General features: G+C 38.3%; 1 protein-coding gene across 13 annotated transcripts in view; it reads right to left on the bottom strand.

Annotated features, from left to right (window-relative positions):
- The window catches only part of LOC142221528 (synaptic vesicle glycoprotein 2B-like), a 935,546-nt gene that overhangs the window by 711,177 nt on the left and 199,410 nt on the right, over positions 1 to 24,959 (bottom strand). For 10 of the 13 annotated variants that reach the window (XR_012718091.1, XR_012718090.1, XR_012718092.1 and 7 more), the window contains exons 2-3: positions 24,549 to 24,664; positions 8,334 to 8,715 (exon numbers count right to left, since the gene is read on the bottom strand). Coding sequence is in view for 9 of the 13 variants with exons in the window: in XM_075291289.1 (XP_075147404.1) it covers positions 8,334 to 8,715; positions 24,549 to 24,552 (386 nt within the window). In the remaining 4 variants the exon portion in view is untranslated. Of the gene's footprint in view, positions 1 to 8,333; positions 8,729 to 24,548; positions 24,665 to 24,959 lie in introns of all 13 variants that reach the window. The other 3 variants (XM_075291287.1, XM_075291290.1, XM_075291288.1) reach the window with 3 other exon arrangements.

Here is a 24,959-nt window from a genome sequence, read left to right as displayed (position 1 = left end):
ATAGTTTCGCCGCAAAGTTGGCCCCAAGATACGAAGGGCCGTACGAAATTGTTGACTTTCCATCACCGGTCATTGTGAAATTACGAGGTCGCGCGACAAAGAGCAGCTACAAAATCGGGAGCTGCTCCAGAATACCGGCCATCCACCTCTAAAGAGCTGCACGGTGCACCTGAACAAAATTTCGACTGAGGAGATCCGCCACAATCACGGGTCGACTGCACGTCCAGTTGCGTTGGTAAAGCCTCAGCAGGAGACTATATATATCTCGTCGGACAGCGACGAAGTCTATTCGCCACCACGCCTACGGCCCCGACGCCAAGCTAGAGCCCGAGTCATGTCAACCTCATCGGACGGCTCACCAACTCCGCAACGCCCACAAGTACCATCACAGTCGCCAGTCCGTCAAACTCCAGGTCCGGTCGTGGTCAACCAAACCTCCGTTCTCGAGGCCCTCCTGACAGCATCGTTCCGGCTCACATCACCCTACTATGTGGAAGAGGGAATTAATGCGAACCCGACGCAAGCAGGACGAGAGGCTACTCCACCACTACCCGAACGCCCCGTCATCTTGGCCAACGAGCTGCTACAAGCCGGGGCCATCGACGCGGAAAGCACACCGGACTTTCCGGTTTCATCCCGGCCTATCTCCCCCACACTCGTGGAATCATCAGGCTCGGAAGACAGCGGACCGAGACAAAATACACGGCTGGTCCGAACCCGGGAACCGTCCCCCGTCCGACCTCTGGCAAGTGCTGTAGTGGTTCCACCACAATATGAATGCCGCGAAGTACTGTCAGAGGAAGTGCTAAGGGAGCTGCAACCATATATGGGGTACTGCCGGGCCATACCGAAGGCACGCCGGCCATACAAGCATACGCTGACCATAGAGGACCAACGGTACCGCATCCTCATCAACCGCCGAGGTAAAATTATTATACAATTGCTTCCCCCCCCCCCCCGCGTTGGAGGAGGACAGTGTAACGGCGAAAGTCGTTACACTTGTTTTCGCCTCACCATTTTCTTTTGTTTTAATCAATACCCATGAAGTCATTTTGTTAAGTTTGCTTTTATGAATTGTTTTTATTTTATTTGCCCTTGAAATATATTTTTTGAGTTATCCTATAAGTTTTAAGCATTAATTTCACTCATGCGAGATAAAAGATGTCGGCTGGGTAAGCATAAGAATTGTTGCTGGGCACATGAGTGTAAACAAGGTACCGTTACCGGTTAGAAACAACACAACACCCTCATGCAAAATAGGTATGAACCGCAAAGAGACAAAGCTATAAAAGGAAGAAGACAATTGAAGCCGGTCTCTTTTGTGACGACACGTGGACGAAGCAACACAGGTGAGTAGAGTGGAAAAAAATCAGTGATAAAATAACATAGTGAAGTGAACTAAACCTAGTGAAAACGGTTGGTAATTTTCAAGGTGACCGGGGTTGATATTATTATTCCGCGAAGCGAACAGCAACTCTATTTTTACTCCGCTTATTTCTTTGTCATTGACTAATTACGCGTGACTGTCCAAGGTCATTTAGAACTCGAATCACGGTTTGTGCTCCGAACGCGGTCACAACCCCTTTCGTGCAAGTGATCTTCACTCTGACTTGTGTTCCGAACTCGGTCACAGTCATAACCCTTCGTCAGGCATGTTATCATAGTTCAAGGTCACGGTCAAGGGCAACCGCGAATAACACGTGTTTAGTCGACATTTCCGTTAACCTCCATTACCCCGTATATCCACGTTCTGTGTTCCGAACGCGGTCACAGTCATATCTCCTCACCAGTTACGTCGTCACTATTCAAGGTAACCGTCAAATTTGATTGCGAGTCGCGTTATCATAACGCGTGTTCCTCCCTTGATTTTCTTCCGTTCTGTGTTCCGACTGCGGTCGCAGACACGTAATTTCTCTTGCTTCACTATAATTATCACGGCTTGTGTTCCGAACGTGGTCACAGACACGTCACCGCCGGTGTTTTACTCACGTTATCCCGACTTGTGTTCCGAACGCGGTCACAGTCACGCTTTCCGGTTTCTCGCAGTTTATTCTTACTTGGATTAGTGTTCCGAACACGGTCACTGTCCTATTCCGTTCGTCAGTCACGTCGTTACAGTTCAAGGTCACGCCAAGGTCATTCGGACATAAAACGTGATCTCATCTTCGTTTCCATCGCCATTTGCTTCATACGTAATCTTTTCCCGTCAAACGTGCGCTGTGTTCCGAACGCGGTCACAGTCACGTCCCCGCCCGTGTTTAACTCACGTTATCTCGACTTGTGTTCCGAACGCGGCCACAGTCACGCTTTCCGGTTTCTCGAAGATTATTCTTACTTGGATTAGTGTTCCGAACACGGTCACTGTCCTTTTCCGTTCGTCAGTCACGTCGTTACAGTTCAAGGTCACGCCAAGGTCATTCGGACATAAAACGTGATCTCATCTTCGTTTCCACCGCCATTTGCTTCATACGTAACCTTCTCCCGTCAAACGTGCGCTGTGTTCCGAACGCGGTCACAGTCACGTCCCCGCCCGTGTTTAACTCACGTTATCTCGACTTGTGTTCCGAACGCGGCCACAGTCACGCTTTCCGGTTTCTCGAAGATTATTCTTACTTGGATTAGTGTTCCGAACACGGTCACTGTCCTTTTCCGTTCGTCAGTCACGTCGTTACAGTTCAAGGTCACGCCAAGGTCATTCGGACATAACACTTGATCTCATCTTCGTTCCCATCGCCATTTGCTTCACACGTAAACTTCTCCCGTCTAACGTGCGTTGTGTTCCGAACGCGGTCACTGTCACGCTTCCGCCCGTATTTCACTCACGTTATCTCGGCTTGTGTTCCGAACGCGGTCACAGTCACGTTTCACGGTATTCCGAAGATTCTTGCTTTGACTAGTGTTCCGACCACGGTCAAAGTCATATTCCATCGCCAATTACCACGTCACGCATGGGACACGTTCAAGGTCAACCGTGAGTGACACGTGTTTTCCAGCTCTGTCTTCCTCGATACCCACCTCGGCCGCGAACTACTCACGACTGCCGTGCTCTGTGTGCCGAACTCGGTCACAGCTCTGACTCTGCCCTATTCGTAGCGTCACAGGTCAAGGACGTCATCAAGGTCATTCGCCAAAAGCTGTTTTCTAGCCGACCATTAACCAAAACTGTGTTCCGAACGCGGTCACAGCCACGTGTCCCCAATTATCGCCTTCACGGCCCCATAACCTCGTGTTCCGACCCTGGTCACACATTGGGCACCAACACCACCGTCAGCGCGCTGAATAAGTGTTCCGAACCCGGTCACGGCCCCGCCTGTCCTTTCCAGCCCCACGCCTTAGAACCTCCAGCTGTGTCAACCAGCAAGCAAACCAGCAGCACAGTTTCGTGATATAGTTCACCATACACGAATAAACCAATAAAGCTTAAAACAAAACAAAACATTGCCGTTTTCTTCCGCTGTCACTTTCCCTTATAAATTTCTGTGACGGACCCTTCCCCCGCGAGCTAACCCCAGCAGACGGAAGAAACTCGTCGTTACACAGCTTATCATCATTCCTACTTAAGACTCTGGAGAGGATGATAGATATTTATCTTAGAACTAGCGTCGATTCAAGTTTGCCCTCGAAAAGACAACATGCATACTCGAAAGGCAGGTCTACTGAGACCGCATTACATGAACTAGTCAGCTTTATTGAAAGCTCACTATCTGTCAAAGATTACATAATCGTGGCGTTCCTAGACATCGAAGGGGCGCTCAATAACGTCCATTCGAGCTCGATATTAAATGGACTAACAACTCTGAATGTTGATCCAGGTATACTTAGGCTGTTAGACGAACTTCTAAGGAAGAGACGCATTTCAGCCACACTAGTACAAGCAAATATACAAAGGTATGTTAACAGAGGCACTCGTCAAGTAGGACTTCTATCACCTCTTCTTTGGAATGTTGCTATAAACGACCTTCTGGTTTTCCTAGAAAAAGAAAGGATACAAGTGGTGGCATAAGCAGATGATGTGGCGCTAGCAGTCAGGGGAAAATTCCCATCAACAGTTAGAGATATTATACAGAGAGCCCCCCGGATGACTGAGAAATGGGCGAAAGATAATGGTCTTGGGGTAAATCCTGCAAAGACAGAACAAGTCATGTACTGCAAAGATCGCAAAACTCCCACGGTTAGGCCCATTTCCTTAGGGGGTATTGAAATTCCCTTTAGTGAGTGTGCAAAATACCTTGGCGTTATTTTGACAGGAAGCTGAACTTTAAGCTTAATATTGAAGAAAGGGCGAGGAAAGCAACGGTAGCTTTATACTCGTGCAAAAAGGCAATAGGGAAAAAGTGGGGACTAAAACCAAAAATTGTACATTGGCTATACACGACAGTGGTTAGACCTATAATGCTATATGGTGTTGTAGTCTGGTGGCCGTTTAGACAAAGTTCAGCGTATGGCGTGCTTGTGCATCTCAGGTGCATTCAGCAAGACAGGTACAAACTCCCTTAATGTCATACTGCATCTATTGCCTTTAGACATTTTGGCCAAACAGTCAGCTCCAACAACGGCTGTGCGGTTGCGCGAGCTATCGCTGTGGTCGGAAAAAAGTTACGGTCACAGTTCGGTCCTCAAAATAATGCCAGATGTGCCTAACGTAGTGGATTACACTTTGGCGAGACCACTTTTCGACAAAAAGTTTGAGACTCTAATTCCCAACATTGAGGCGTGGTGTACACGGACCCCGGGGAATAAAAGATGTATAGATTTCTACACTGATGGCTCCAAATTGGATGGCCAAGTGGGTTTCGGAGTATGTTCTAAAGATCTGGAATTTCGAATAGCGAAAAGATTACCTAATCACTGTAGTGTTTTTCAGGCTGAAATATTAGCAATAAGAGAAGTGGTGAATTGGCTGAGAAGTAATGCTCCAAGCAATATTGGCATTAATATATACTCAGACAGTCAACCTGCAATAAAATCCTTGGACTCTGTATTCCTCAACTGGAAAACGGCCATCGACTGCCGCAAATCTCTCAATGAGATGGCTGAGTAGCACAATATTCACCTAATATGGGTGCCTGGTCATAGGAACATACCGGGTAACTGCGAAGCAGATGAGCTAGCGAGGCTAGGAACTACCTTACATATTCCAGGGGAACTAGAATCTGTTGGTATGCCTCTGGCTACCTGCAAGCTCTTACTGCGTGAGAAGGCTGTCATGATGGCAAATGTTCGATGGGAGAATTGCGAGGGTTGTAACGACACCAAGCAAATATGGCCCCATTTAAACTTAAACCGCACACTAGATATGATAATGTTCTCGATACGCCAGATATCACTGCTGATATCTGCTATAACGGGTCGCTGCCTAATTGGTGCGAAGTATAATGATTATTGTATGAGCTGTCATGATGCGGAGGAAAAGGAATCAATAAAACACCTCTTGTGTGAGTGTCCTGCATTTTGTGTAAGGCGTAAGCAAATTTTAGGGGCATATAGCTTCAGATTACTGGCGGACCTGGAAAACGTTAACTTAAGCAGTCTGCTAATGTTTTTGGAACAATCTGGTTGGTTCAACAGAAGAAAATAATCGAGAAGGTTCAGCGGTTAAAACTAGAAGTGCCCATACGTAATAGGTACTTTTAGTTAATGTGGTATCACAATGGACTGAATAGTCTAAGTGAGCCTGAATCTTACTCGGGCTTTCACTTTAACATAACCTAACCTAGCCGATGCCATATTAGATTACAACGCCAACAAATGCGGCGTTGATATCGTGGATCAAATGCTAGGCACTTACAGATGCAAAAGAGCAACACAACGATGGCCGTTGGCCATGTTTTATAATATGCGTAGAAACTTCTACTTAAGCCGATGGCAAGGTATCTTAAAACTTCCTAACACCATAATATATACCACATAGTCCATACGTGGTATATATTAAACTAAAAAAGGCCGATTAAATACGCATATAATTAAGTTTAAAGTTTCAATAGAAATAAAATTTTGACAAAATAAAATTTTGACAACAATTTTTGTGTGATTGGGGATCGGCTATAGATAACTATAGACCGATATGGACCACTTTTGGCGTGGTTATTAGCGGCCTTATACTAACACCACGTTGCAAATTTCAACCGAATCGGATGAATTTTGCTCCTCCAAGAGGCTCCGGAGATCAAATCTGGGGAACGGTTTATATATAATTATGGACCGATATGGACCAATTCTTGCGTGTTTGTTAGAGACCACATTCTGACACCATGTTCCAAATTTCAACCGGATCGGATGAATCTTGCTCCTCCAAGAGGCTCCGGAGGACAAATCTGGGGATCGATTTATATGGGGGCTATATATAATTATGGACCTATATGGACCAATTCTTGCATGGTTGTTAGAGACCGTATACTAACACCACGTACCAAATTTCAACCGGATCGGATGAATTTGCCTCCTCTAAGAGGGTCCGAAGTTCAAATCTGGGGATCGGCTTATATGGGGGCTATATATAATTATGGGTCGATGTGGACCAATTTTTGCATGGTCATTAGAGAACATATACCAACACCATGTACCAAATTTCAGCCGGATCGGATGAAATTTGCTTCTCTTAGAGGCTCCGCAAGCCAAATCGGGGGATCGATATATATGGGGGCTATATATAATTATGGACCGATGTGGACCAATTTTTGCATGGTTGTTAGAGACCATATACTAACACCATGTACCAGATTTCAGCCGGGTCGGATGAAATTTGCTTTTCTTAGAGCAAACGCAAGCCAAATTTGGGGGTCCGTTTATATGGGGGCTATACGTAAAAGTGGACCGATATGGCCCATTTGCAATACCATCCGACCTACATCAATAACAACTACTTGTGCCAAGTTTCAAGTCGATAGCTTGTTTCGTTCGGAAGTTAGCGTGATTTCAACAGACGGACGGACGGACGGACATGCTCAGATCGACTCAGAATTTCACCACGACCCAGAATATACTTTATGGGGTCTTAGAGCAATATTTCGATGTGTTACAAACGGAATGACAAAGTTAATATACCCCATCCTATGGTGGAGGGTATAAAAAGGAGTCACAGACGGCGGTCGTTCTTGTTACTGCTAACGAAACAATTGGCCACACCAAATATCGAAGAACGTGCCCTGAACAACCATATAACCTCATATCCAAGGATATACGCAATGCGATGGAAGCATTCGATGTCAGGGTAAGAAAAACATCTTCAAATTCAAGAACAGAATATATATTTGTTTGTTTTTTATTTTTCTTTTCATTTCAGGTATTACCAAGGCCGATGGAAGGCAATGTACCGTCGTTTGCGGCTAGGTCAAGTAGACCGTCATGTAGGCTTTGCCGTTCTGAGTACGGGCGGCTGCGGAAAACGCAGGCATACTGCTTCGGCTGCGGCAACGCTGTTTTCGGAGAACATAGCACACTTTTACATCGCTGCAACACTTGAGCACAGGACAGGGGACAAGAAATACACGCTCAACAACAATAATTTTTAAATTTTTTTTATAATAGTCTTAAGAAAAGCAAAAAAAATAAACAATTGAAAAAATTATTTTTGTATGTAGAATTTAGTTATAAACAATAAAAACAAAACATCAAAAAAATAATTTATATGAAAAAAACATGGTCCGTAGGGACCTTTTCACACGGCCGTGAAGTTCAGAACTGTTTCTTCGGAGGGTTAATCTACTTTGTCCATGAAGCTCGAATACTAATTAATTGTAAATTAAAAAAAAATAAATATTAGATGTATATTTTGTTAGATATAAAAATAAATTTCTATTGGATATGTTTAGATTTATAAACCTGTGCTGTGTGCATTAAGGACAGATAAGGTTTATGACTGGGAATTTAGAACGCATTAATCGCATAAATCGTATATAAGAGGTAACAAATACAAGATGCTTATCATTAGTTTTTAAGAATATTTAGGTTGTTGCTATTTTAAGATTTAGTATATAAGGTTGAATATTTTTTGGAATAAATCAGTGACTTACAACCACTCAACGTGTAAGGAGTTTCATTTCTTTACAGGATATACTACCAACTTTTTAGTAATCTTCTATAACATATTTTCCTCTGATTTGTTTTAAATCGAGGAGCCAATTTAATTTGCAAAATTTCTTAGTTCAACTAAATTTTTCGTTGTTACGATTTTTTATTGGGTAAATCGATTTAGATTTTTAGCACCTAATGAAACAAGCAAGTTTTTTTTAATACTAAGGCAACTAATAGAACATCGTAAATAGGGGTTCAATTACCCGCCAATAAATTATATCTGCAATGAAACAATGCTCAAGAAGCAAAAAATAACTTACTTGAAACCATTTATAAATCGCATACATAAAAAAATTATGTAGTAAGGCGATATTGATGACAATAGTCCGCAAATACCATCGGCAATTAGGGTTGCAATGAGAACAATTTTTCGGCCTTTTGTATCAGCGAGACATCCCCAAAAATATGATCCAATTAACATACCAAGCATTGGAGATGCTGAGAGCCATCCTTTGTCCTCAGATGTCATCTGGAAATCACATGTAGCTGATGGCAGCACAAATGAAAGAATTGTTACACCAATTGCAGTGTTTAAATATATGAAGCCGCATATCGCCAGCAACAAAAAATGAAATTTTCCAAAACCAGTCAAAACCAAAGCATTTTCGTAGTCGCTTGACAAATTTTCCAAGAAATCGAGACCTGAAAGAAAAAACTGTTTAAAAACGTCGATAAAGAAATTGTTGTTGATAATCTTAACACGTGTGAATGTACAATGCACTTGCAATCGGAAGCTATTGTGAGATATTATATTTCGAATTTTATAATTCCTAATATGATTTTTATTGAACAATTGTCGTAAACAATTATCTGTATCTCATTTGTGTTCACAGAAAAAAAATCACCAAAATATTACCAATTAAAGGAGCCACCGTGGTGCAATGGTTAGCATGCCCGCCTTGCACACACAAGGTCGTGGGTTCGATTCCTGCTACGACCGAACACCAAAAAGTTTTTCAGCGGTGGATTATCCCACCTCAGTAATGCTGGTGACATTTCTGAGGGTTTCAAAGCTTCTCTAAGTGGTTTCACTGGAATGTGGAACGCCGTTCGGACTCGGATATAAAAAGGAGGTCCCTTGTCATTGAGCTTAACATGGAATCGGGCAGCACTCAGTGATAAGAGAAGTTCACCACTGTGGTATCACAATGGACTGAATAGTCTAAGTGAGCCTGATACATCGGGCTGCCACATAACCTAACCTAACCTAACCTACCAATTAAAAGTTCAAATAAATGTTCAAAAACATTCAATTAAAACTTTAATTGATTCAACAAATTTTTTAATAAAAAAAAATCAATCACAAGAACTAATAATATCAATGAATTCTTAATTGCATCAATTAATATTTTAATAAATACGAAGATCCAAATAAAATATTATTGATATTTCCTGCGATAAACTTTTCAAAAGATTCTACGTCCAGAGTTGTAGGTGTTTCATCGAAAATATTTTCTAACTTGAATTTTCATAAAAAATCCACTATTCAACAAAAATATCGTATGCTTTTTATCCCTTACAAACCCGACAAAGAAATCCGCTATTCAACATAATTTTTGTCTCAATACTCGACGGCAGTTGGATGTTTTAACTCATAACACTAGCTTGCACTGAAAATATGAAGTTAAAGTTGTTTTCTAAAGTTGTTTTTATCGAGGACACAAACCACTTTACATGTTATAAAAATTTAAACTTTTGTTGCGAATTTAAGACTTTTTTGCCAAGAAATTAAATATATTTTGCTTTATTACACATTTTTTGAACACAAATGCGTGTATTCTTAATATAATTTTGAGCAAAAAGTTATTTTGAGTAATATAGATGTCATTCAGAAAATATGGAAAGAGGAATTTTACATTCATTAGGCTTTTTCGGGCATTTGCAAGGAGAGTTAAAAAGCAAAAGTGGGTATAGCGCATTATCTCGGAGATGGGAGAACAACCCCCGTAAAGAGGGCAGAGGCGTAGGTCATCTAGTTAATGAGATACTTGATTATATTAGCTTTAAGGTCGTAGAAGACTATTCTGGAGATTCCATAAGCGTAGCTGGGCGTTAAGTCTTCTCTTTTGATTTCATTTTTTCCACCATTAATACCCTATTTACATCTAACATAGATTTGCAAAATGTATGTTTTCATTATCTTTTGTTTTCTATTTTCACACGAACCTGTCTTATATTTAATAAAAAAATGTATTCAAATGTAATACTCAAATAATAATTGCTTTGTAATAATTGTAATATTTCATACAATCAAAACAAATTAACACGGTGTCAGGGCGAATCTTCACAATAAATGACAAAAGTTATGCATTATTCCCAACAATATCAAGATAACGGGGAAAAGTCTGGCATTTTGTAATATAGTTTATGTAATATAGTTTATGGTAACACAGAAAAAAATATCACCAAAATATTTCCAATTAAAAAGTTAATTGAAGTTGAAATTTTGTTCAATTAATAAATTAATTGGTACAATTAACTTTTTAATCAAGATAGAAACATTAAGTTAATTAAGCCAATGATTGAAAATTTTAAAATTTTTAATTAAAAAGTTAATTGATACAATTAACTTTTAATCAAATTCGGAAGACTAAGTCAATTAAAAAAGTGATGACCATTTTTTTTAAATTTTTAATTAAAATTTTTTTTCAAACAATCAATTGTTAATCCAAATAAAATTTCAAAGCCAATTCAGAATGTAATTGAAAATAGTTACCTTTTTTTAATTACTAAATTAACTGAGTTTTGCAATCAATATCAATTAATTTTTTAATTGAATCAATTAAAAAATTAATTGAAATTTGGTAATGAAATCAATTAATTTTTTAATCAAGAATTTTTTCTATGCCCAATTAAAACTGTGATTGATACTATCATTTTCGTGATTGAAGACATTTCAATTAAAAAATTAATTGGATCAATTAATTTCGTGATTGAATCAGAAAAAAATTTTTTTGTGTGAATATAGTTTAAAAGAATTCAAAGAAGAAAACAGGGCATTCGCAGCACTCTCATTTGTCAGCAGTGCTGAAAATGCGTGATACTGTTTTCACAACAGAATCCTAAGCCTTTTTGCACTTTTGTGTGTTTTTTTTTTCTGTTCGGAAAGGAACTTAAAAGTTAATTTTTCGTGCAAAATGCAAAAAAGTGCGCATAATTTTAGAAGAAAAGAAAATACCATTAATTTTTTTTGTGATGGGGACACTTTTTCTGAGAGTGATATCAGGAAAGCACAGCCTTAATTTAAAATTGAATTAAGATTTACCATCTATGGACAAATGTGTGCACATCACGCGCTAGATGTGATCCTGAGTAGACCGGGGTGTACAAATGAAGCCAATAAAGGATGGTGCTAAAACGTTGAACTTTTCTATAAATTGAAAAAACTATAACAAGAGAATAGCGTTTGCGAACATTTGTTTTTCTTTTCGTATCCTTGCCTAACATTTGAAATGTTATGGGATCGATGATTTATATGACGATTTATAGATAAGTATTTTAGGCTTCCAAGGAACATACACTCCTCCGGAACGAAATTTTAGACAAACAAAATTCAGAATGAATTTTATTTGCTTTTAATTGATTTTAGCTTCAAAAGAAAAAATCTCGTTCATCAGAAAACAAAAACTCTTCTTTCAATGTTTCCACAGATTTTATTTAGAGATAATTTTATTTAAATTATAATTTACTGTTTTTCAAGTTCATTATAGATTATCTTGTACCCAAAAAATTGCAAAATATACTAAAAAATACTTTTTTTAATGTTTTGCATCATTTTTCATGATTACTTTTATTTAATAATCCATTTCAAAGAATATTGACTTTATGAAAAGTTGCTTTGGGCTATCCCCATCAAGTTATATTAAATTTTGCATCACAGAGGTATAATTTAATTCCGTTTTTTAAAATTTGTTTCTGATTTAAGCGGCTAAACTCGTACGTAGTACTAACCTTAAGGTTCGAAGAGTTTTTCACTATATAAATTATGACTTTGGACATCCTGACCTGGCCACCAATTCAGCCTGAACGACTCCTTTGAATTGAATACGGAATTATGAACCACCATAATTCCGTTTGCAGCTTGTACGAGCTCATCGAAACCAATCAACTTTGAATGTCTACACTGTTAGAAAAATATGTTTTTCATATGTTCCGATATAAACAAAATGTGTTTCGGGCACAATTTTTAAACACAATACATTTAAGTACAAACATGTAATGTTCCTAAACTAACACAAAATGTTTGGGACACATATGTTAATATGTTAGAATATATTATGTTTGGGGCATGAATATTTCATAAAAATAACATGTGTGAATGTAAACATATATAAATTTACAAATTTCGAGTAAACATATATATGTTGGGATACTTTATTCAGAGAGCGACAGAGAGAGAGAGTTAGTATAGAGAAAGAAATAGAGATGGAAACCGGGAGGGTTGAATAAAAAGATATCAACATAACACAGCGAGAGAATGAAATGAGAGCAATTTCTGTGAAACCGCTTGTTTGTTTTTTCGGAAAACTGTTTCATGATAAGGCCAAAAATTTAATATGCTTAAGTCTAAATATTATTTAATTTTAATATTAGAATGAATATTCGGAACCAAGAGAATAGACATTTGAAAAAAACAGCATATTTGTATTACAGAAAAAGATGCGAAGAACTCAAAAATTTCGTGGAAGTGAAAATTATGTGAGGGAATGAGCACAATCTTCTTTGGGGAATTATTCCAAGCATAAACTATTTTTGGACTCAAAATGCTTCCAAACATATAATATGCTCACATAAAACGAACATATTAATGTTTCGGCCGTATCCAATAATATATGTGATTACTGCAAAATATGTTTGGAACATATGTTAGAGAAGCGATTTTTTTTGAGGGTGTAGTTGAAATATCGAAAACAGATTCATTATTCGTCATATGTGAGCTTATTTTTATTGCGTGATGATTTTTGCGTTTATTGCCAATAGAATTTGATCGATCATAGCCTGATAATAGCTCCGTTCGACAACCCGATAATTTTTGATAATTATTACAAATGTTTACTGGAAGTCGTTTGTTTACACCAAAACGGCAGCCAAAGAGAGCCGGAGAGAGACTATATTTGACAGTTATGAGATAGAGAAATTGCAAGTTTTTGCTAGAGATTTTTTTCCCAGTAAAATCTTGCAAACCATAGCATACGTGCCAGCTGGTTATTGATAACAAACAAAGTACCAATACAATGTACATGTTCGGCAACTACGATTGGAAGTTAAATATACAGGATTCGTTTTTTGTTTTCAATGTTTTAGCAGCTGAAATTTTCAATGTGCAAATATTTACTGGATACCGTTCGTGTACTTTTCAGCAATTTTAAGCAAAGAGTGTAAAATACACTCTTACTCCCTTGCTAGTTTTTACTGGATATTTTTTACTGGAAAAGTACGCGAACAGACCTTATATGATTTCTTAGTAGCTTTGAGCTTGTTGTCGCGCCAGCCTCATCTTTTGCTCTTTGTTGCTCGAAAGGTTGAGTTAAATCTTGACATTCGAGGTTTTCTTCTGGTTCCCAAGTATTTTCTGATTGTAAACGCCGTTGCCACAGATCGACGCGCATTTTTATAGTCTTGAGCAACAATTAGTTTATCAAAAATTGGCCAAATTTGATAAATTGTGTTGATCTTGATTTCGGCGAAAAAAAGAGCATCATTAGTGCACACAGCCAAAGTGATGCCAAAGAGATTTTTGAAAGTTCCCTACGAAATTTCAAAAAATCCTTTTCAAGAAGGGGAAAAATAATAAAATCACATATTGTAAGAAAATAAAGAAGTTTTGTTATGAAATTCAATTTTGTTAAAAATAGCAACACAAAATGTTCAATTCGGTCATTACTATGACTATTATTGAGTAAATAAAGGTATAGCACGACAGGCTCATTACACTTACTACGCATTTTTGGGGATTTTATAAAAGAACACATCGCAACGCTCGGCTGAATCCATTGAAATCATGAATGTTTGAAATGAATACAGGTGTCCTTGTCTTGTTCTCTTAATGTTACTTACAATAGACGACGCCCTTACCATATTGTCCTTTTCTCGCATATTTTCCCTCCACAGTAAACAAAATGTAAACGGTTTAATAGCACAAAAATTTAATGAATTTAGGTCTGTTCGCTACTTTTTTCAGAAATATTCATTAAAAACGTATTTTTAAAAAACAAAAAAAAAATGTGAATTTTGATGTATCTTAATAGCAGATTATCTATAGTATACATTTATGAATGATTTTACAAAAACAGGAGAATATGGACAGACATATGTATGGCACCCTGTGTTAGCGAACATTTCGTGAGATATCGTAATAATTTGTTTAAATTTTTATTCTCTAAACTATACATAAGCAACTCAAATATTGCTTTCCAAACGAATTTTCCCCAAGCGTAGAATTCTATATCATAGGCAAGAGGAGTGGGGGGGGGATTTCAACGCGGATAAGTGAAAATAAATGATAACACAGAGAAGTGTAGTTTAATGCAAATATATAATATTTATTGAGAGATTGGGTTAAAGAGTGTTAGTGTAAATGGAAAAGAGATGCTCACCGTTCGGAAGTTGGAGGGAAAGTGAATACAAAAGAAAGTGTCTTAAACCGATGATATCTTAATGTACTAAATTCAATTAGGAAAAATTCTCAATAGATTTTTATCGATAATAATTCAGTAAAATTTTACTAAAAGTTATTGAAAATAATTCACATTTATGATTCAAAGCAAGATAGAGAGTACATTTTAATTCATAATTCATTAATTCAAAATGCAATTCATTAAAATGTAATTCATTGAAATTCATAAAAAAATCATAAATAAATAAAAATTAAATTCATAATAAATTGGACAAACATGAAGTTTGTCCACATAGTGTGCTTTATTAAAATTTGGAAGAGAAGTATCCGTAATAATTGGTCTAAATATAATTGCCCCCCTTTATCTCATTAACTCGATGACCTACGCCTCTGGCGTTTGGGGGAGAGGATACTCTTAGCTTGGGGCTAATGCGATATACCCACTTTTGCCTTTTAACTCTTCCTAGAAATGCCCGAAAATCGACCCACAAAATTGGCATAAATATTATTGACCCCCTCAGACTTAACGCCCAGCTACTCTCATGGAATCTCCAGCCTAGTCTTCTACGCCCTTAAAGCTGATAAATTCAATTAATTTTTTTTACTGTGCCCCATCAATGTTTTTAGCTCTTAGAAAATACATTAATGTCCCCCTTTTGATCTCGTTAACTAGATGACCTACGCCTCTGGCGTTTGGGGGAGAGGATTCTTCCAGCTTGGGGCTAATGTGCTATACCCACTTTTGCCTTTTGACTCTTCCTAGAAATGCTCATAAATCGACACACAAAATTGGCCTAAATATAATTGATCCCCTCAGACTGAACGCCCAGCTAAGCTCATGGAATTTCCAAAATAGTCTTCTACGCCCTTAAAGCTAATAGAATCCATTAAAGTTTTTTTTTTTTTTTTTTTTTTTTTTTTTTAACTGTGCCCCAGAAAGATTTTATAGCTATTAGAATTTATATGAATTTGTCCCCCTTTATCTCATTAACTAGATGACCTACGCCTCTGATCTCTTCACGGGGGTGTTCTCCCATCTCCGAGCTAATACGCTATACCCACTCCTCTCCTCTCCTTGCAAATGCCAGAAAAAGTCTAATGAATGTAAAATCTATCTTTTCATATTTTCTGAATGGCATCTATATTACTCAAAATAACTTTTTGCTCAAAATTATGTTAAGAATACACTCATTTGCGTTCAAAAAATGTGTAATGAAGCAAAATATATTTAATTTCTTGCCAAAAAGTCTTAAATTCGCAACAAAAATTTAAATTTTCAAAACATGTAAAGTGGTTTGTTTCCTCGCTAAAACAACTTTAGAAAACAACTTTAACTTCACATCCTTGTCGATTGGTCGAAAGAAATAAACAGCAATCGACAATATGAGCGTTTCAAACTGAAAATCCAACAAAAGTTGTCGTTGTGATAAACGTTGATTCTTTTAAAGGATGTAAAAACAATTTCATAAACTTTTTCTGGCTAATTGTATTTCCCTCACATCTTTCTCACTTCGACGAGGCTTATTTAGTTCTTAGAACCTTTTCCTGTAATACAAACAATGTAGAAGAAATAATTTGATTTTATAATTTTTACCTTTCACCTGGACGTAGAATCGAACATCGTACGCCAACACACTATCCAGTGGATACGTAGTTGTTATAGTCATAAACATACAATTATCGGTATAGCCATCAACCCACAAGCAACGCATTCAGTCAATCAGTTATATTCCGGCGCCCACGAGCCGATGTAAGGAAACTTTATTTAACAGAAAGATACCTTTAGTCGGCCATTTAAAAATATAACTCTTGGAAACGGAAATAATGCAATTTTAAATATATTCCAAAAATGTTCCAAAGATTTCGAAAAGACGTCCGGCATTACATACTACTGTATTAAATTTATACTATGAAACATCAAAATGAGTCAGAAAAGAACAGTGCTATTGCGTTCAGAATACATATTTTGGCGATATCTCAATCAGAGTGTCAAAAGTGCTTCGATAGTTGTTCAAAAGTTTAAAGATCTTTATGGAGAATAGTTTGAAATACAATAAAGCAATCTGCGATGAAAGAGCAAAGGTATAAATGTCATATCGTTTGATAGGTATTTTAGAAGACTTTCTTCTTATGTAATTGAGAAAAACAAGAACTGCGAAAATTGTCAGTGTGATCGATAACACATTTATTGATATGTTTGTTACCGCGGAAAATTCGTAGCGTTTAGCCACACTGTAGGATTCTTTACATACACAGATATTTCGTCCGGATAATAATCTGAATGACTCATAAAGGCCGGTATGCACCTCTAGCGAAATTTTCGGTAGCAAAAATTTATTTAAGTCTGCAACAAAAAAACAGGGCTGTGTACACAAATTTTAAACCAGCTAATCGCTTTCAAACATTGTTAATATATGTTCCAAATATTCCTCAAATAAATTGTTTATTATTTACAGACCTTTTAAAACTTTTACGCACACAATGATTGTAATAAATTAAATGTTTGCTGCCAAAATATGCTTTTGACAACCCTGTTATTTTCATTAGAGGTGCGTACCAGCTTACGAAATTGAACGCTACCGAAAATTTCGTTAGCATAAATAGCAATGCATTTCTTATCGGAAAGAAATTTTTCGCTAGAGGTGCATACCGGCCTTATGGCTATATGCCCTAAAATTCGCTTACGCCTATATTATTAAATAAACCCATTATTAATATAGATGCACATATACATATTGTTACGAATTTTATATATCTAGCTTATTCAAATTAGTTTCCGTTAATTTCAAATTGTAACGGTCAAATTACGTCATCACTTGTCAAAATCATTTGTTTATTTTCTAGTACTTTCCTAAACATCTTTTGAGTTCTTAGTTTCCCAATCGTTCATTGTAAAGTAACCCCTTTTGTTTTGTTATCTTCATTGCTTATTGCTATAGTTGTAGTAATATGACCATAATCATCTATGCCTGTGCGACATCTGCCATATAAAGGGTGATTTGTTAAGAGCTTGATAACTTTTTAAAAAAAAAAAACGCATAAAATTTGCAAAATCTCATCGGTTCTTTATTTGAAACGTTAGATTGGTCCATGACATTTACTTTTTGAAGATAATTTCATTTAAATGTTGACCGCGGCTGCGTCTTAGGTGGTCCATTCGGAAAGTCCAATTTTGGGCAACTTTTTCGAGCATTTCGGCCGGAATAGCCCGAATTTCTTCGGAAATGTTGTCTTCCAAAGCTGGAATAGTTGCTGGCTTATTTCTGTAGACTTTAGACTTGACGTAGCCCCACAAAAAATAGTCTAAAGGCGTCAAATCGCATGATCTTGGTGGCCAACTTACCGGTCCATTTCTTGAGATGAATTGTTCTCCGAAGTTTTCCCTCAAAATGGCCATAGAATCGCGAGCTGTGTGGCATGTAGCGCCATCTTGTTGAAACCACATGTCAACCAAGTTCAGTTCTTCCATTTTTGGCAACAAAAAGTTTGGTAGCATCGAACGATAGCGATCGCCATTCACCGTAACGTTGCGTCCAACAGCATCTTTGAAAAAATACGGTCCAATGATTCCACCAGCGTACAAACCACACCAAACAGTGCATTTTTCGGGATGCATGGGCAGTTCTTGAACGGCTTCTGGTTGCTCTTCACTCCAAATGCGGAAATTTTGCTTATTTACGTAGCCATTCAACCAGAAATGAGCCTCATCGCTGAACAAAATTTGTCGATAAAAAAGCGGATTTTCTGCCAACTTTTCTAGGGCCCATTCACTGAAAATTCGACGTTGTGGCTCGTTAGTAAGTCTATTCATGATGAAATGTCAAAGCATACTGAGCATCTTTCTCTTTGACACCATGTCTGAAATCCCACGTGATCTGTCAAATACTAATGCATGAAAATCCTAACCTCAAAAGAATCACCCTTTAGTAGAATGTTCCTGATGATTGTAGCCAAGGCAATGAACATATGCCGATAAATATGTGCAATATCGATCGTGAGACATCTACCAGGTAGTAGTAGAATTGACTAGAAAGTTGTAGGCCAGACTACCGAGAATCGAAAATTCTCGGTAGTCTGGCCTACAACATCCTAGGCTATACTACTACTACCTGGTAGATGTCGCGCGGGATATCGCACATATTTATCGGCTTATGCACATTGTCTTGGCTACAATCATCTGGCACATTCTTATATGGCAGACGTCGCACAGGCATATGATAGATGATTATGGTCATATTACTACAACTATAACAATAAGCAATGAAGATAACAAAACAAAAAGGGGTTACTTTACAATAAACGATTGGGAAATTAAGAACACAAAATATGTTTAGAAAAGTAGTAGTAAAAAAAGAAATGATTTTGACAAGTGATGACGTAATTTGACCGTTACAATTTGACATTTTAAATTAACGGAAACTAATTTAAATAAACTTAAATCTGGAAATATCAAATTCGTAACACTGCCTCCCGCTTAAGTATGTTCGTCCCGAACAGGCACAGAACCCGTTCCGTATGGAGCCAAACGTTCCAGGTGAACGACTTTCATCTTTGACTTGGGCTGTCGTCCTTTTGAATGCGGTATACAACATCATTGATCTTCTTGATGACTTTATATGGGCCTTCCCACTGTGTTTGTAGTTTAGGACATAATCCTTTCTTTCGTTGCGGGTTGAATAGCAGAACCAGTTGTCCTTCTTTAAAGCCCTCAGTGTTCGCTGCACGATCATATCTCGCCTTCATCCTATTGCTGACCATTTTTATTTTGTTACGCACTGATTCGTGAACTTCGCCAAATTTGTTTGGTATGTCGTTACTGGTTTCTTCCATGGCGAGCTCATTGGGTGTAGCGCCGAATATCAAATCTCCGGGCAACTTCAATTCCGTTCCGAATAGAACCTTGGCCTGTGTTCGTTACGTAGAGTCATGTATGGCTGATCTATACGACAGCAAAAACTTTGGTATATGCTCGTTCCACTCACGTTGGACGTTATCCACCACCTTTCGAAGATGTTCTTCCAGAGTGCGATTAAACCTTTCTACCATGCCATCAGACTGTGGATGCAATGGCGTAGTCCTTGTTTTCTTGATACCAAGGGAGTCACACATCTCTTTGAATATGGTCGATTCAAAATTTCTTCCTTGGTCTGAGTGTATCTCGGACGACACACCGTAGCGACATATCCAGTTCTTGTCGACTACATCCACAATCGTCTTCGCCTCTTGGTTATGAATGGCGTAAGCTTCTGGCCACTTGCTGAAGTAGTCCATAACTTACTGGCCTGCAACGTCCATTGCTATTCTTTCAAATGGCGCTCCTGGCCTATACTCTTGCATATGACCTCTACTTTTTCGTCTTGGCCCTTTCGCCTTTATGCACTTTTCGCAATTTGCCACCCATTCAGCAATTGATTTCTGGTATCCAACCCAGTAGAATCGTTGCTTCACTTTCTCGGGTGTTTTGGTTATTCCCAAGTGACCTCCACTAGACCCATTGTGGAATTCCGCCAAAACATCTCTTATTTTAGAATCCGGCACGATGATTAAATTTCGGCTGCTCATACCATCTTCGCTTTCCCATTTACGTTGCAGGGTTTCATTGAGCAGACATAGACTGTCCCATTGAGCCCAGTATGATTTCATAAGTGGGCTTTCGGCTGTAACGTCTTTCTTGGTGGGGTTCTTATCTTCTTCCTTCGCCGAAATAATTTTGCTCAAAATGGGATCATTACGCTGTTCTGCTGGCCAGTCCACTCCAGATTCGACGTGCAACAACCGGATATCCACGATTTCTTCTTTATGTTCAGCTTTCGAGCAGTGTTTGCACTCGACATTACAAGGTCGACGTGACAAGGCGTCCGCGTTGCCAAGTTTTCCACCTTTTCTAGGCTCGATACTGAAGTCATAGCTTTGGAGTCTTTCTATCCAACGTGTCAGCTGAACTTCCGGATTCTTGAATTGAAGCAACCATCGTAGAGCTGAATGATCAGTTCTTAGCAAGAAATTCTGTCCATATTTGGACTGAATGATCAGTTCTTAGCAAGAAATTCTGTCCATATTTGTGGTAATGCTTTACGCTTTCTATGACAGCAAGCAGCTCTCTTCTCGTTACGCAATAGTTCTTTTCGGGCTTTGACAACATTCGGCTAAAATATCCGATGATCTTCTCTTTACCATCTATCTGTTGGGACAACACACCTCCAATTCCGAACGCGCTAGCATCTGTATCCAAAACAAAATTTTCACCAGGAATAGGATATGCCAGGACAGGAGCAGAACATAAAAGTTCTTTTAGATGTTGAAATAACTCTTCCTGTTCATTACTCCACTGGAACTTCTGACCTTTTTGGGTTAATTTATGGAGGCTAGCGGCGATGCTGGCGAAATTTGGTACGAATCGCCTGTAGTAGGTGTATAAACCAAGGAAGCTGCGCTATTCATGGAGATTTCGTGGAAGTGGCCAATCTCTCACAGTCTTTATTCATCGGTGGATATGCCCTCTGCTGTAACATGATGACCCAGGTACTTAACTTCTCGCTGGAAAAGCGAGCACTTCTTAGCGTTAAGTCGTAGACCAGCGGCTGACAGTTGCTGGATAACATCCTTCAAGTTCTTAAGGTGCTCGTCAAATGTCTTGCCAATAAATATGATATCGTCTAGGTATATCAAGCAGGACTTCCAATGCAACCCCTTTAGCACCCGCATCAATCTCTCGAAGGTAGCCGGAGCATTGCAGAGCCCGAGTGGCATTACATTGAACTGCCAAAGACCGCCATTAACACCAAAAGCTGTCTTTTCTTTGTCTCTCTCGGCGATCTCTACTTGCCAATATCCACTCTGCAAATCAAGCGTGGAAAACCATGTTGTTCCGGCTAGTGTGTCAAACGTGTCATCAATGCGTGGAAGCGCATAACTGTCTTTTTTGGTGACATCATTTAATTTTCTCTAATCAACACAGAATCGGGTGCTACCATCTTTCTTTTTGACCAACACAACTGGGGAGCACCAAGGACTTGATGATGGCTCGATCACACCACTTTCCGCCATTACCTTTACAAGTTTTTGAACCTCATCTCGTTTTGCTAGAGGAACACTTCGTGGTGTATTTTTTATTGGGCTTTGCTCTGTGGTATTTATTTCATACTTCACCACAGATGTTCTTCCTTGATTTCCCTTCTCAAAAGCAAAGGCAGAGGCGTTATTCCATAACAATTGATTGGCTTTATTTTTCTCTGATAGTGATAGATGGCGTGTCCAAGCCTCGACATAACCTTCCAGATGTTTTCTCGCCGTTCCATGTGCCTTTGATGAGTTGCTTTCCAAATTTACTATTGTCTCGGCTGGTGTACATTTGATAAATTCAAAACTCGAACTGGTATAAGTCTCTCTTCATTTGTTGTTACCAGGGCGTTTGCTATCAAGATGTTGTTGTTTTTGTTTTCTGCTGGTTCAACAACCCACAATTTGCCGACTTCACAATCTCCATTTACAGAAACCCATATTATTGCTTCGGAATTTGGTGGTATTGACTCTGGCTGGCTCGTTGTCAAACATCTGACATATGTATTCTCACTATAGCAAACGTTTACCGGTATTTCGATATGGCACCAGGTCAATACACGACGTTTCATATCCAGGTTGAGACCAAAAGCAATCATAAAATCTGCTCCAATTATAACTACATCGGCCACAATGAATTCATATTTTCCGGATTTGTTTGCAATGGTTAACTTAACAGGAACCTTTCCATATACGGTTGCTGGTTTCTCTGTAGCCGTAAGTAGTCTAACTCCAATCAGCGGTGTAACTTTCCCTTTTATTAAATCAGATCTAATGATAGATTTCGATGCAACAGTATCTAACGTCAAGGTACGCTTATCGCCATTAATACCACCCGCAATAGTCAAATTGTTATTTCTCTGTTGGACAAGATGTCCGGCCTTATCACAGTTATAACATTTCATTCTGGATTTATTTGCATCCTGTTTTATTTCCGATAAAGCCTGCTTAACAGCTTCTTTTACTGATTCAATCACGGATTTTGATTCATCTTGATCGGTCTCCACACTGCGTACCTTGTGAATTTGGGGTTTCTGCGAATGTAGCCTTTTGTGACGCATATGTTGCGGATTTTATATCTGGGTCTCTAATTCCATTCACAAAGGTCTCAATCTTAATGCGGTCCACAAGTGGATGGCTTTCTCCTGGATATTTCAAAAGCACCAACCGCTCAACCTCAGTTGCAAAGTCTTGTAGAGTCTCATTTGATTTCTGGACTCTTCCTCTTAATTCCATTCTGAAGTTGGCTTGCTTATGTTCTCCGCTGTACTTACGTTGAAGCGCCGCTATTACTTCATTATAATTATTTCTAGAGGCAGCGGGAATGCTTTGTATCACATCAGCGGCATTGCCCTTTAATGCCAATAGAAGTTCAATTACTTTGTCACTGTCGTTCCACAAATTTCTAGAAGCAACCATTTCGAATTGGAATTTGAATACATCAAATGAAGTTGAGCCATCGAACACAGGAGTTTTGATTTTTGCGCCCTCAATATCGCGTAAGGGACCACCTTTAATTTCCAGGTCAGTCATTTTTTTCTCCAGGTGTAGAAGTTTCTCGTTGTGAACCACAATTTTCTCATCCACGGAAAGAACTTTCTTATCCAATTCTACAATTTGACCTTCTATATCGCCCACACGTTTCTCCATGCTTTCAGAAATTTCTTGAAGTTTTTCATTGAGAATTCTAGAATTTTCGTCGAATTTTTCTTCCAATTTTCTAGAATTCGCTTCTATTTTTACAGAATTTTCTTCCAGTTTTCTACAATTCTCTTCTAGCATTTTACTAGAATTCTCCTCCATTCTTCTAGAATTTTCTTCCATCATTTTGCTCAAAACATTGAGCATTGATGTGTAATCCACAACACTCGAGGCCACAGATTGAGTTTCTACAGTACTGGTGTTGGCGAGCATTGATTCGTCAATGTCTTCCTTATAATCAAACTCATGTGTCTCGATATCAATTTTGCGCCGTTCGAACTCTTCCAGTAGCCGCTTTTGCAGCTGAGCTTTGTTTCCTGTAGTCGGCTGCTCCAGTTTGCTCAATTCCTTTTTTAAGTCTTCCACTCGAAGCTCATTAAACTTCATTGTAGATTTTTTTTGTTATTTCACTTCCGACACCAATTGTTACGTTTTTATATTGAGGCGTGATTAATAACACGATAATTAAAACACAGTTCTTTCAAATGACGACAATCTACAATTTATTTGTTTAACTGATAGGTTTCACTTATTTACTCTACGATGTGTACTGTATCACTTTTAGCTTACGACTGACTTCACAGCTCTCTGTGTCAGCTCTTTATAGTACTGTATAACGATATCGAAAATTCTCGGTAGTCTGGCCTACAACATTCTAGTCTATTTTACTACTACCTGGTAGATGTCGCACGAGCGATATTGCACATATTTATCGGTTTATGCTCATTGTCTTGGTTACAACCATCTGGAACATTCTGCTATATGGCAGATGCGACATCTGCCATATAGTAGAATGAAAGGCTTAGATGATTATGGTCATATTACTACAACTATAACAATAAGCAATGAAGATAACAAAACAAAAGGGGTTACTTTACAATGAACGATTGGGAAACTAAGAACACAAAAGATGTTTAGGAAAGTACTAGAAAATAAAGAAATGATTTTGACAAGTGATGACGTAATTTGACCGTTATAATTTGAATTTTAAATTAACGGAAACTAATTTGAATACTCTTAAATCTAGAAATATCAAATTCGTAACAATATATACACCTATCTCTGAAGTTATCTATGTTAAATTGTTATGTATACATACCCATTCTTCAGAAGCCTTTGATTGCAGGTAATAAAAACGTAGTTTTTGAAATATTTCCTTCCAATGCCCTTCTCTCAGATGTCCCTGATGTTGTTTATTTCATGTAATCTGATTTGCTGAAATGGTACCCATATTTGGTTGTTATTATCCTATATAAATAAATGATCATAAATCTATATAAAGTAAAATAAACAAGTGAGTAAGGTCACCTCTACACGGACGAAAAGGACTGTTTTTCATATGTTTCGGTGTAAAAATGTTTGCGAAATATATTTTAACATGTTAGAACATATTATGTCTGGGAAATCCCTTTTAAAATATAATATGCGTGAATGCAAACATATATTAATTTAGAAATTGCCTACAAACATATACGTGTTTAGAAAGAGAGACCGAGAGAGTATGCTGGAA

This window comes from Haematobia irritans, chromosome 1, assembly GCF_050003625.1.
Source record: "Haematobia irritans isolate KBUSLIRL chromosome 1, ASM5000362v1, whole genome shotgun sequence".
In the NCBI taxonomy this organism is placed as follows: Eukaryota; Metazoa; Arthropoda; class Insecta; order Diptera; family Muscidae; genus Haematobia; species Haematobia irritans.
Note: the sequence above shows the minus strand (reverse complement) of the source record. Positions and strands in the feature narration are given on the sequence as shown.